Source organism: Hippopotamus amphibius, chromosome X (assembly GCF_030028045.1).
Source record: "Hippopotamus amphibius kiboko isolate mHipAmp2 chromosome X, mHipAmp2.hap2, whole genome shotgun sequence".
NCBI lineage: Eukaryota > Metazoa > Chordata > Mammalia > Artiodactyla > Hippopotamidae > Hippopotamus > Hippopotamus amphibius.
Window position 1 is genome coordinate 5,657,472 of NC_080203.1, and position 13,921 is coordinate 5,671,392.

The following is a 13,921-nucleotide window of genomic DNA, read 5'->3' on the forward strand; positions in this document are numbered from 1 at the left end:
TCTAAGTCCTTTGCCCATTTTTTAAATTGAAGTATAGTTGATGTACAATATTATGTAAGTTACAGGTGTACAATTTATTTTTAATATTTATTTATATTTTATTTATTGGCTGCATTGGGTCTTTGTTGTTGCACATGGGCTTTCTCTAGTTGTGGCGAGCAGGGGCTACTCTTCGTTGTGGTGCACAGGCTTCTCATTGCAGTGGCTTCTCTTGTTGCAGAGCATGGGCTCTAAGTGCACGGGCTTAGTTGCTCCACAGCATGTGGGCTCTTCCTGGACCAGGGCTCGAACCCATGTCCCCAGTATTGGCAGGCGGATTCTTAACCACTGAGCCACCAGGGAAGCCCCAGGTGTACAATTTAGTGATTCACAATTTTTAAAGTTTATACTCCATTTATAGTTATTATAGAATATTGGCTATATTCCCTGTGTTGTATAATATATCCTTATCACTTATTTTATACATAACAGTTTGCACCTCTTAGTCCCCTACCCCTATCTTGCCCCTTCCCCCTTCCCTGTCCCCACTGCTAACTACTAGTTTGTTCTCTATATCTGTGAGTCTGTTTCCTTTTTTATATATATCCACTAGTTCTGTTTTTTTAGATTCCACACATAAGTGCTATGATACAGTATTTGTTTTTCAGTTGTTAGCATAATACCCTCCAAGTTCTTCCATGTTGTTGCAGATGGCAAAATTTCATTCTTTTGTGTGGTTGAGTCGTATTCCATTGTGTGTGTGTGTGTGTGTGTGTGTGTGTGTGTGTGTGTGTGTGTATACATACCACTTCTTCTTTATCCATTCATCTGTTGATGGACACATTGCTTCCATATCTTGGCTATTGTAAATAATGCTCCTATGCACATTGTGGTGCATGTATCTTTTTGAATTAGTGTTTTTGGGTTTTTTTGGGTATATACCTAGGAGTGCAATTGTTGGGTCATATGATAGTTCTATTTTTAGTTTTTTGAGGAACCTCCATACCGTTTTCCACAGTGGATGCACCAATTTACATTCCTACCAGTACTGTAGGAGGGTTCCCTTTTCTCCACATTCTTGGCAAAATTTTTGTGTGTGTGGTCTTTTTGATGATAGCCATCCTGACAGGTATGAGGTGTTATCTCATTGTGGTTTTGATTGGCATTTCCCTGATGATTAGTGATGTTGAGCCTCTTTTCATGTGTCTATTTGCCATCTGCATTTCCTCTTTGGAAAAATGTTTATTCAGTTCTTCTGCCCATTTTTTAATCGGGTTGTTTTTTTTGATGTTGAGCTGTATGAGCTGTTTATATGTGTTGGATGTTAATGCCTTATCGATCAAATCATTTGCAAATACTTTCTCCCATTCAGTAGCTTGTCTTTTCATTTTGTTGATGGTTTCTTTTGCTGTGACTTAAGTTTTAGTATGTTGTGCTTTTATTTGCATTCATCTCAGTGTATTTTGTGATTTCCCTTGTGATTTCTTCTTTGACCCTTTGGTTATTAGGAATGTGTTATGTAATTGCCATACAGCTGGAAATTTTTCAAATGCCCTTCTGTTAATTATTTCTGTTTTCATTCCATTGTGGTTAGAGAATACAATTTGTATGATTTCAGACTTCTAAAATATATTGAGATATGTTTTATAGCCTAGCATGTCATCTAGCATGTGGTCTATCTTGGAGCATGTTCCATGTGTATTTGAGTAGAATGTGTTTCCTGTTTTGAGGGAATGCATTCAATAGATGTCTGGTAGATCTAGTTGGTTTATAGTGTTGTTCAAATCTTGTATTTACTTTTTGTTCTATTTATGATTGAAAGGATTTTATTGACATCTCCAACTATTATTGTTGAATTGTCTATCATTCCCTTCAATTTTGTTATGTTTGTTATGTTTTGCTTCAAATATTTTGGGGGCTATGTTGTTAGGTGCACATATGTTTAAAATTTTATATCTTACTGCTGGGTTTATCCTTTTATCATTATAAAATTTCACTCTGACTCCTGTAACAACTTTTGTCTTAAGGACTGTTTATCTGATAGTAGTATAGGTCCTCCAGCTCTCTTATGGTTGCTGTTTGCATAGTATATCTTTATCAGTCCTTTTACTTTCAACCAATTTCTATTTCTGTTGTTTTTTTCTGGGTAGTTGATTACTTATTGAGTGATTGCTGTGTATAAAGCTAAACCTGTTTCATCTCTGCCTCTCCCATTACTTAAATTCCATTTGCCTCTTCTACTGCTAATTGTAGGAACAGTTACAGCGTAGTCTTTTTTTTTTTTTTTTTGGCTTCATTATTTTTATTTTAATTTTTTTAACAGCATAGTCTTGATGTTTAAGGAAAGAAACTATTGGAAAACTCATGCATGACATGCTGTGTAATTGATGTGCAAGAAGTCCACAATTTTAAAGGAATATGGTTGAGCTGAAGGACGTAGTATTACAGCAGTAACCGCACTTATATAAAATATTTTGTTGGTGTTATAACCACTTTCAGTTTATGAGACACTCCCATACTGTACTGGGAACATAATGTCAGTTCATCCCTGGGCAGTATTATCTGTGATTATGGTGCCAGGTTGAGAGTGGTGGAAACCAAGGCTTGGAGCTCTCAGGGGTTGTGCTCAAGCCCTGGAACCCTCTGAAGCATGTGGTCATCTCCTGTAGATCTGGGCTTAAGTCCCAGCTCCACTTATCACCAGATCAAATGTGGGATCATGTCCTCCTCATCACCCATCCTCTGAAGAAAAGTGAGCAGAAATTGTCTCATCTGAACCTTCTTATATCTCTTTGTCATCCTCAAAGTGATTCTTCAGAGGCCTTAGAGGGACCTCAAGGACCAGGACAGGTGTGCTCTACTCATGTGGTGTCTTCCCTGAGCTGTGCAGTGTCTGCTGTGTGTTGTTACTGCATGTGCTCCTCTTTCTGTCCCCCTTCCCCCTTTTAGAGAGATGGGACCACGTCACCACCACCACCAGGAGACCGGGAGCGACCAGAGCTCCAGCAAAGCCTGCAGATAACATGGCTGTTCTGAGGAGGTCACTAAGGAAGCACCCTGTGGAGCTCCCTCGGGGGTGGTATCCAGTTGAACTACCCATAGTTTTAGGCCCTGTGTGTGCAATGCCAACCAAGACCTTCATCTGAACACTAGGTTTAACTTAATAGAGTATATACCTGCCAATCACTATGACTTTTGTCTGTTTTATGAAAAGTCCTGTTTGGGAGAATTTCAAGAGGAAAATGCGTTTGGACTTCCCTTTTCAACCATTTCACACTCTAAAATCAGGGAAGATATAATTGTTTAGGTTTTATGAAGCCCATCAAACATTTTCTTTAGGCAGATGGAGCATTTTGGAATGGCATTTGCTTTACAGTGTCATCTTTCACTAAAGGATTTTGGAACTTGTTGCTTCTTTGTGACTCTTTCCTGGAGCTGTTTTAACGTTTCCCCACATGAGCCATTTTACTATTCAGGCATCTTCACTGATGTAAAGAGAAACCTAGCCTTAGGGTGAGGGGTGCAGTCATTGCTCCTGTCTGGCAACTTGTTAGTAGTACTTAAGGAGCATGCTACCATGTTCCCTGAAGTGCATAGCTGCCTTTCTTCTGAAGAGACAATCATGACATACAAGAGTGAATGCTGCTTTACGATTTGCCCTTACATCTTCACATCTGCACCCTCAAAGAGGTACATTGTGACCATGTAGCCTCCCTCTTGATTGTCCAGTTTCTGACTCTCTGCAGCTGGTTTTGAATCTTAGGTTAATACCTATAATCAGTGAGTTTACTGTTAAAATGGTCTGACTGCTGGCCTCAGCAGAGCATATGTGGGAATATAAATTAGTTGGAAAATTGGTAATATATAGCAAAGGCAGAAAGCAGCAATTTGCTCCATCCTATTGGTATTTTCATTGTCAATGTTTGTAGAAGGAGTCGGACCCAGTTTAAGTTTCTTTGTCTTAACTCATTGATTGTGCTGAGCAGTGGAGCCCATGAATATTGACTTGCTTTTTGGGAGTCTTGTACCCATTTGTTAATCAGTTGGTTGTTTTCTTTGTTTGGGAGCCAACTGAAGGTAGTAAATTTGACTTGGCTGATGCTTTGGATGGTCCAGATCCTGGCCACAGGAAGCCAAGTGCGGGAGGAGGAGGTAAGTCATAGCTGGTTGAAGGCACAGGCCAGCACTTGTAGCTCCCTGGGCGGGGTGGAGCTCATTAACTACAACAGCCCACAGAGCCACTCTTGGCCTGGCAGAGCTGGGTGCACTTCAAGGCCCAGGAGAACCCTACAACAGTGGTTCTCAAATGTTTTGGTCTCAGGACTCCTCAGATTACTGAGGATCTCTATTGAGATGTGGGTCTATCAATATTTATCACTTTTGAACTTATAACTGAAAAGAAATCTTAAAATATTTTATTAATTAATTTTAAATGAACAGTAATAAAGCCATATCTGTTAACATAAATAGCATGTTTTTATGGTTAATAACTCTGCTTCACAAGAGAAAAACAGAATTTAGGGGAAGATTTTTTTGTATATTTTTGAAATTTTCTATGATCTCTATCCTAGTGGAAGAGCTGTACTCTCACATCTGCTTCTAGTTCCAATCATTGTGATATATTGTTATGGTTGGAGAATATGAAGGAAATCTGGCCTCCTAATAAAATATGCAACTGGCAAAAGGAGGAATATTTCAATTGACTTTTCATGTAGTGTGGACATACTTCTTTAATGTGAGACAAAAACTCAGCCAGTGGTTATTTCTTACAGGTTAAGTGCAGTGTGGAGTGTGAAACCAGATTAATGAATCTTCCGTCCTTGACCCCGATGAACCCCCTCTCTGATCCTTTGAATGGACCTTTTACTGGGTCGTGGTTTGGGAGCATCATGCACTGGTCACTGGGAAAATGTCGGTGCCCTGCCTTGAGCAGACCTCCTGTGTGTTGAAACATTTCCTTCTCTATCCGAACATCACACATGTTACTATCACCACTCATCTCATTGGGAAAAGTCTTTATCTATCGGGAAGCTGTCAAGCTCACAGTAGTGGTTTTTCAAAATTCTTAATGTTGCTTGAAATCTTAAATTTTATTATTGGTAAAAAATACTGTCAGTTGTTTCCCTTGAACTGATGGACTCATTTCATTCATTTTCAAGAAATTGTCTGCCAAGTCTTCAAGTCAGTATAACCGTAGTTGTACTATCAAATCTTTCAAGGAAGAATCTTGTATGAGACAGTGGCTAACACTGCTTAGAACTGATATAGTCGCACAAATGCTTTTCCTTATGTCAAACTCTGTATTTTGATGTGCCACAGAAATGCTTTAAACATACTTGCTGTTTTATCAGAATATTAAAAGGCCACACTTTCATAAAATTAATATTTTTTCTGCTCATATTTGTTTTCCAATGCTGCCTAACATATTACCACAAACTAGGTGGCTTAAAACAGTTTTTAATTATTTTCTAAGTTTCCCTGTCCTGCTGAAGTCCAGCCAGTTGAGTGTCAAACCTTTTTTGACAACATGACTTGATTTTCAACTTTCTCTTTGCCTATTTTTTAAAAAATTTATTTATTATTACAGATTTACATGTAGTTGTAGGAACTACTACAGAAAGAGCCCTTATCCCTTTCACCTAGTTTTCCCCAGTGGTAACATGTTGCAAATTGTACTGCAATATGACAAATATTTATTTTTGTTGTTTGTTTTTTTAAAAAACCTCACGTATTTTTAAAAACTTGGTTTATGTTGGGGCAACATTGATTTATAACATTATAAAAGTTTCATGTGTACAGCCTTATACTTCTACGTCTCTATGCACTACAGAGTGCTCACTGCCAAACATTTTGTTTCCTCCATCACCATGGAGTTGATCCCCTTTACCCATTTCACCTCCCCCTGCTTTCCCATCTGGTAATGACTATTCTGTTCTCTGTATCTATGTGTGGTTTTTTTTTTTTTTAAAGCTCTTTATTGGAATATAATTGATTTATACTCTTGTGCCAGTTTTTTATGTGTTTGTTTTTGTTTGTCACAACCATTTTATTTAGATTTCCCAGTTTTATCTGTACTCACTTCTGTGTGTGTATGTTTAGTTTTATGCAGTTTTATCACATGTACAAGTTTGTATATTTGTCATGACAGTCAGGCACAGAACAGTTCCATCATTAGAAGTATTGTTGTTGGACGGACTGTTCTTTATATGTCACGTAGATCCTGATGGATGGTTGTGTTTGCTGGTTCTTCTACATCCTTGATGATTTTTTGTCTAGTAGTTTTTTGTCTAGTAGTTCACTCAGTTGCTGTGAGTAGGATGTTGAATTCCCCAACTATAATTGTGAATTTGTCTCTCCTCTTAGCTCTCTGTTTCTGCTTCATGTATTTTGAGTCTGATTTTTTGATGCATCCAAATTTAGGATCATTATGTCTTCCTGGTAGATTTATCCTCTTATCATTATGTCCCTTTTTTCCCTCTAGCACTTTCCTTGCTTTGAAGTCTCCCTTATCCAATATTAATATAGCCACTCCTACTTATTCTTTTTCTTTTAAATTAATGTTCTAAAGCACATTTAGACACCAAGACTGGAGAAGTTGTGGTTTCTTGAGGCTAAGTGCCACATCAGTAAACTTTCCCTATTTGTTTCCATTGAACCTCATTGGACTCTCTTACTCTTTGAATGAATCTTTTGCCCATTCATGATTTTGTAACATCCTACATACGTTATCTGGAAAACATTAGTATCCTGAGTTGTGTTGAGCTTCGAAATGATGACACCTTTCCTTATGCAATATTCAAAAGTCATATTTGTTAATATCACCATTGATCTGATAGGAAAAGTCTTTATTGGGAAGCTGACAGGCTCATGGTGCCAGTTACACATTTTCCAAAGCTCTGTATATGTTTTTGAAAGCTAAAATGTCTTGTCAGCTAATACTGTCGGTTGCTTTCCTTGAACTGACAGGCTCATTTAGTTCATTTTCAAAAAAAATTTTTAGCAAATGTTCAAATATGAATAGACATAGTTTGCTATGATTCACTCTTTGAAATGAATTTGTTCTCCCATGAGAAAAAAAAGGCAGCTAATTCAGCTGAAAACTGAAAGAATCACATAAGTGACCTTCCTCAAGTCACCTGCGATGCTTTGGTGTGCAACAGAAATGTCTTAACAATCCTTCCCATTTCATAACACAGAATGTTAAAAAGATGATATACTCAAGGTTGAGCTCTAATGAAACACTTTTGCTGCCCCCTTCTATTAATTTTGTATTGCCTCATAATCAATTAGCACAAATTATTGACTTAAAACAATTTCCATTCATTCTCTTACTTCCCTGGGTCAGGAGTTTGGGTTCTATTTAGCTGGGTCCTCTGCTCAGTGTCTCACCAAAACTTCCATGCAGGTATCAGCTGGGGCTAGAGTCTCATCTGAGGTTTGAGGTTGTGTTTTCTCCTATTTCTGCTGGAACAAATTATGAGCAACTTGGTTGCTTAAACAACACACATTTATTGTCTTATACTCATTGAGGTCAGAAATCCAAAAATGGATCACACTGAGCTAAATTCCATGTGTCAGCAGAAGTGTCTTTTTTCTGGAGACACTACAGGATATTTGTTTCCTTGCCTTTTCCAGCTTCTTCAGGATGCCTGTATTCTTTGGCTCCTGGCCCTCTTCCTGCATCTTTAAAGCCAGCTGTGTAGGGTAGAATCTTCAGATCTTTCTCTTTGCCTCTCACCCCTACTTTTATCATCACATCTTTACTTTGACTGTGACCCTCCTGCTTCTCTATTTCTCTTTTAAAGACTGTTGTGATTACACCAGACCCGTCTCCCCATATCAATATCCTTGACTTAAAAACATGTCCAAAGCCTTTTGCCACATAAGGTAACATATTCACAGGTTCTGGGAATTAACACATTGACATCTTGGGGGCAGCATTTTCATTCTACCACATCTGCCCTCGGGCTCATAAATCTTCATGTCGCTCCCACATGCAAAATACATTGTCCATTACAGCTTCTTTATTTATTTTTTTAAGAACTTTTATTGAGATACAGTTAATGTACAATAAATTGCATATATTTAGAGCATACAATCTGGTATTCCAATCTCCCAATTCATCCCACCCCAACCCCCACCACTTTCCCCACTTGGTGTCCATATGTTTGTTCTCTACATCTGTGTCTCTATTTCCGCCTTGCAAACTGGTTGATTTGTACCATCTTTCTATAGTCCGCATATATGTGTTAATATACGGTATTTGTTTTTCTCTTTGTGACTCACTTCACTCTTTATGACAGTCTCTATTTCCATCCATGTCTCTACAAATGTCCCAGTTTCATTGCTTTTTACAGCTGAGTAATATTCCATTGTATATATGTACCACATCTTCTTTATCCATTCATCTGTTGATGGACATTTAGGTTGCTTCCATGTCCTGGCTAATGTAAATAGTGCTGCAATGAACATTGGAGTGCATGTGTCTTTTTGAATAATGGTTTTCTCTGGTTATATGCCCAGTAGTGGGATTGCTGGGTCATATGGTAACTCTACTTTTAGTTTTGCAAGGAACCTCCATACTGTTTTCCATAGTGACTGTATCAATTTACATTCCCACCAACAGTGCAAGAGCATTCCCTTTTCTCCACATCCTCTCCAACACTCACTGTTTGTAGATATTCTGATGACGCCCATTCTAATGATGTGAGGTGATATCTCACTGTAGTTTTGATTTGCATTTCTCTAATAATTAGTGGTGTTGAGGAGCTTTTCATGTGCCTCTTGGCCATCCATATGTCTTCTTTGGAGAAATGCCTATTTAGGTCTTCTGCCCATTTTTGGATTGGGTTGCTTGTTTTTTTGATATTGAGCTGGATGAACTATTTATACATTCTGGAGATTAATCCTTTTTCTGTTGATTCATTTGCAAATATTTTCTCCCATTCTGAGGGTTGTCTTTTCGTCTTGCTTATAGTTTCTTTGCTGTGCAGAAGCTTTGAAGTTTCATTAGGTCCCACTTATTTATTTTTGTTTTTATTTCCATTACTCTAGGGGGTGGATCAAAAAAGATCTTGCTGTTATTTATGTCAAAGAGTGTTCTTCCTATGTTTTCCTCTAGGAGTTTTATAGTGACTGGCCTTACATGTAGGTCTTTAATCCATTTGGAGTTTATTTTTGTGTATGCTGTTAGGGAGTGTTCTAATTTCATTCTTTTACATGTAGCTGTCCAGTATTCCCAGCACCACTTATTGAAGAGGCTGCCTTTTCTCCACTGTATATCCTTGGCTCCTTTGTCATAGATTAGTTGACCATACTTTATCTCTGGACTTTCTGTCCTGTTCCATTGATCTCTATTTCTGTGTTTGTGCCAGTACCATACTGTCTTGATTACTGTAGCCTTGTAGTATAGCCTGAAGTCAGGAAGCCTGATTCCACCAACTCCATCTTTCCTTTTCAAGATTGCTTTGGCTATTCGGGGTCTTTTGCATTTCCATACAAATCATAAAATTTCTTGTTCTAGTTCTGTGAAAAATGCCATTGGTAATTTGATAGGGATTGCATTGAATCTGTAAATTGCTTTGGGTAGGATAGTCATTTTCACAATGTTGATTCTTCCAATCCAAGAACATGGTACGTCCCTCCATCTGTTTGTGTCTTTGATTTCTTTCATTAGTGTCTTATAGTTTTCTGAGTACAGGACTTTTACCTCCTTGGTTAGGTTTATTCCTAAGTATTTTATTCTTTTTGTTGCAGTGGTGAATGGGATTGTTTCATTAATTTCTCTTTCTGATCTTTCATTGTTAATGTAAAGAAATGCAGGAGATTTCTGTGTGTTAGATTTGTATCCTGCAACTTTACCAAATTCATTGATTAGTTCAAGTAGTTTTCTGGTAGTATCTTTAGGATTTTCTATGTATAATATCATGTCATCTGCAAACAGTGACAGTTTTACTTCTTTTCCAGTGTGGATTCCTTTTATTTCTTTTTCTTCTCTGATTGCTGTGGCGAGGACTTCCAAAACTATGTTGAATAGTTGTGGCAAGAGTGGACATCCTTGTCTTGTTCCTGATCTTAGAGGGAATGCTTTCAGTTTTTCACCATTGAGAATGATGTTTGCTGTGGGTTTGTCATATATGGCCTTTATTATGTTGAGGTAGGTTCCCTCTATGCCCACCTTCTGGAGAGTTTTTATCGTAAATGAGTGTTGAATATTGTCAAAAGCTTTTTCTGCATCTATTGAGAAGATCATGTGGTTTTTATCCTTCAGTTTGTTGATATGGTGTATCACATTGATTGATTTGCGTATATTGAAGAATCCTTGCATTCCAGGGATAAACCCCACTTGATCATGGTGTATGATCCTTTTAATATGTTGTTGGATTCTGTTTGCTACTGTTTTGTTGAGGATTTTTGCATCTAAATTCATCAGTGATGTTGGTCTGTAATTTTCTTTTTTGTAGTATCTTTGTCTGGTTTTGGTATCAGGATGATGGTGGCCTCATAAAATGAGTTTGGGAGTGTTCCTTCCTCTGCAATGTTTTGGAAGAGCTTGAGAAGGATGGGTGTTGGCTCTTCTCTAAAAGTTTGATAAAATTCACCTGTGAACCCATCTGGTCCTGGACTTTTGTTTGTTGGGAGATTTTTGATCACAGTTTCAATTTCATTCCTTGTGATTGGTCTGTTCATATTTTCTATGTCTTCCTGATTCAGTCTTGGAAGGTTATACCTTTCTAAGAATCTTTCCATTTCATCCAGGTTGTCCATTTTATTGGGAGATAGTTGCTTGTAGTAGTCTCTTATGGTGCTTTTTATTTCTGTGGTGTCTGTTGTAACTTCTGTTTCCTTTCTAATTTTATTGATTTGAGTCCTCTCCCTCTTTTTCTTGATGAGTCTTGCTAGAGGTTTATCAATTTTATTTATCTTCTCAAAGAACCAGCTTTTAGTTTTATTGATTTTTGCTATTGTTTTCTTTGTCTCTATTTCATTTATTTCTGCTCTGATCTTTATGATTTCTCTCCATCTACTAACTTTGGGTTTTGTTTGCTCTTCTTTCTCTAGTTTCTTTAGGTGTGAGATTAGATTGTTTATTTGGGATTTTTCTTGTCTCTTAAAGTAGGATTGTATTGCTATAAACTTCCATCTTAGAACTGCCTTTGCTGCATCCCATAGGTTTTGGATCGTTGTGTTTTCATGGTCATTTGTCTCTAGGTATTTTTTGATTTCCTCTTTGATTTCTTCAGTGACCTCTTGGTTATTTAGTAGCATATGGTTTGGCCTTCATGTGTTTGTGTTTTTTACAGTTTTTTTCCTGTAATTGATTTCTAATCTCATAGCATCGTGGTTGGAAAAGATGCTTGATACAATTTCAATTTTCTTGAATTTACCAAGGCTTGATTTATGACCCAAAATGTGATCTATCCTGGAGAATGTTCCATGTGCACTTGAGAAGAATGTGTAATCTGCGTTTTTGGATGTAATGTCCTGTAGATATCTATTAAATCAAGCTGCTTTATTGTGTCATTTAAAGCTTATGTTTCCTTATTAATTTTCTGTCTGGATGATCTGTCCTTTGGTGTAAGTGGGGTGTTAAAGTCCCCCACTATGATTGTGTTACTGTCGATTTCCTCTTTCATAGTTGTTAGCATTTGCCTTACGTATTGAGATGCTCCTATATTGGGTGCATATATATTTATAATTGTTATCTCTTCTTCTTGGATTGATCCCTTGATCATTATGTAGTGTCCTTTCTTGTCTCTTGTAACATTTTTTATTTTAAAGTCTATTTTATCTGATATGACTATCACTACTCCAGCTTTCTTTTGATTTCCATTTGCATGGAATATCTTTTTCCATCCCCTCACTTTCCGTCTGTATGTGTCCCTAGGTCTGAAGTGGGTCTCTTGTAGACAGTGTATATATGGGTCTTGTTTTTGTATCCATTCAGCCAGTCTGTGTCTTTTGGTTGGGGCATTTAGTCCATTTACATTCAAGGTAATTATTGAAATGTATGTTCCTATTACCATTTTCTTAATTGTTTTGTTTATGTTTTGGTAGGTCCTCTTCTTCTCTTATGTTTCCCGCTTAGAGACGTTCCTTTAGCATTTGTTGTAGGGCTGGTTTGGTGGTGCTGAATTCTCTTAGCTGTTGCTTGTCTGTAAAGCTTTTGATTTCTCCTTCGAATCTGAATGAGATCCTTGCTGGGTAGAATATTCTTGGTTGTAGGTTCTTCCCTTTCATCGCTTTAAATATATTATGCTACTCCCTTCTGGCTTGCAAAGTTTCTGCTGAGAAAGCAGCTGTTAACCTTATGGGAGTTCCCTTGTATGTTATTTGTCGTTTTTCCCTTGTTGCTTTTAATAACTTTTCTCTGTCTTTAATTTTTGTCAACTTGACTACTATATGTCTTGGCATGTTTCTCCTTGGGTTTCTCCTGCCTGGGACTCTCTGTGCTTCCTGGACTTGGGTAGCTATTTCCTTTCCCATGTTAGGGAAGTTTTCAACTGTAATCTCTTGCAATATCTTCTTGGGTCCTTTCTCTCTCTCGTCTCCTTCTGGGACCCTTATAATGCGAATGTTGGTGCATTTAACATTGTCCCAGAGGCCTCTTAGGCTGTCTTCAGTTCTTTTCTCTTTATTCTTTTCTGCATCAGTGATTATCACCATTCTGTCTTCCGGGTCACTTACTCACCCTTCTGCCTCAGTTAATTTGCTATTGGTTCATTCTAGTGTATTTTTCATTTCAGTTATTGTGTTGCATATCTCTGTTTGTTTGTTCTTTAATTCTTCTAGGTCTTTGGTAAACTTTTTGATCTTTGCATCCAGTCTTTTTTCAAAGTCCTTAATCATCTTCACCATCATTATTCTGAATTCTTTTTCTGGAAGGGTGCCTATCTCCTCTTCATTTAGTTGTTTTTCTGGGGTTTTAGCTTGTCCCTTCATCCGGTTCAAAGTCCTCTGCTTTTTCATTTTCTCTGTCTTTCTGTGGCTGTGGTTTTCAGTTCCACAGAATAAAATACTGCTGATACTGCTTGATTCTGTTGTCTGCCCTCTTATGGAGGAAGCTATCTAGGAGGCTCCTGGGTGCTTCCTGGTGGGAGGGACTGATGGTGGGTAGTGCTGGGTGGGCGGAGCTCAGTAAAACTTTAATCTGCTTGTCTGCCAATGGGTGGGGCTGTGTTCCCACTGTGTTTGATGTTTGGCTTGAGGCTACCTAGCATTGGAGCTTACAGGCTCTTTGGTGGGGCTAATGGCAGACTCTGGGAGGGCTTATGCCAATGAGCACTTCCCAGAACCCCTGCCCCCAGTGCCCCTGTCTCCTCGGTGAGCCACAGCTGCCCCCCACCTCTGCAGGCACCCCTCCAACACCAGCAGTTAGGTCTGGTTCAGTCTCCTATGGGGTCACTGCTCCTTCCCCCTGGGTCCTGGTGAGCACACTTTTTTGTGTGCCCTCCAAGAGTGGAGTCTCTGTTTCCCCCAGTCCTGTGGAGGTCCTGCAGTCATATCCCGCTGGCTTTCAAAGTCTGATTCTCTGGGCATTCCTCCTCCTGTTGCTGGACTCCCAGGTTGGGAAGCCTGACGTGGAGCTCAGAACCCTCACTTTCGTGGGTGGACTTCTGCGGTATAACTGTTCTCCAGCTTGTGAGTCACCCAGCCAGCATTTATGGGATTTGATTTTAACGCGATTGTGCCCCTCCTACTGTCTCACTGCGGCTTCTCCTTTGTCTCTGGATGTGGGGTGTCTTTTTTGGTGAGTTCCAGTGTCTTTCTGTCGATGATTGTTCAGCAGTTAGTTGTAATTCCGGTGTTCTTGCAAGAGGGAGTGAGCGCACGTCCTCCTACTCCTCCATCTTGATCCGTCTCCCCCATTCCAGCTTCTTTAAAAGTTTCATCCTATTACATCATCAACTAAAATTCCAAAATCTCATCTTAATTTCATAAG

At 38.5% G+C, this 13,921-nt stretch overlaps 1 protein-coding gene across 4 annotated transcripts in view; it reads left to right on the forward strand.

Moving 5' to 3' along the window:
* CD99L2 (CD99 molecule like 2) overlaps nucleotides 1–13,921 on the forward strand; it is a 103,678-nt gene that overhangs the window by 60,896 nt on the left and 28,861 nt on the right. For 2 of the 4 annotated variants that reach the window (XM_057717504.1, XM_057717503.1), the window contains exons 3-4: nucleotides 2,929–2,993; nucleotides 4,047–4,131. The exons of the other annotated variants lie outside the window; for them this stretch is intronic. In XM_057717504.1, coding sequence (XP_057573487.1) covers nucleotides 2,929–2,993; nucleotides 4,047–4,131 — 150 coding nt within the window. The remainder of the gene's footprint in view (nucleotides 1–2,928; nucleotides 2,994–4,046; nucleotides 4,132–13,921) is intronic. 4 annotated transcript variants of the gene reach the window in all.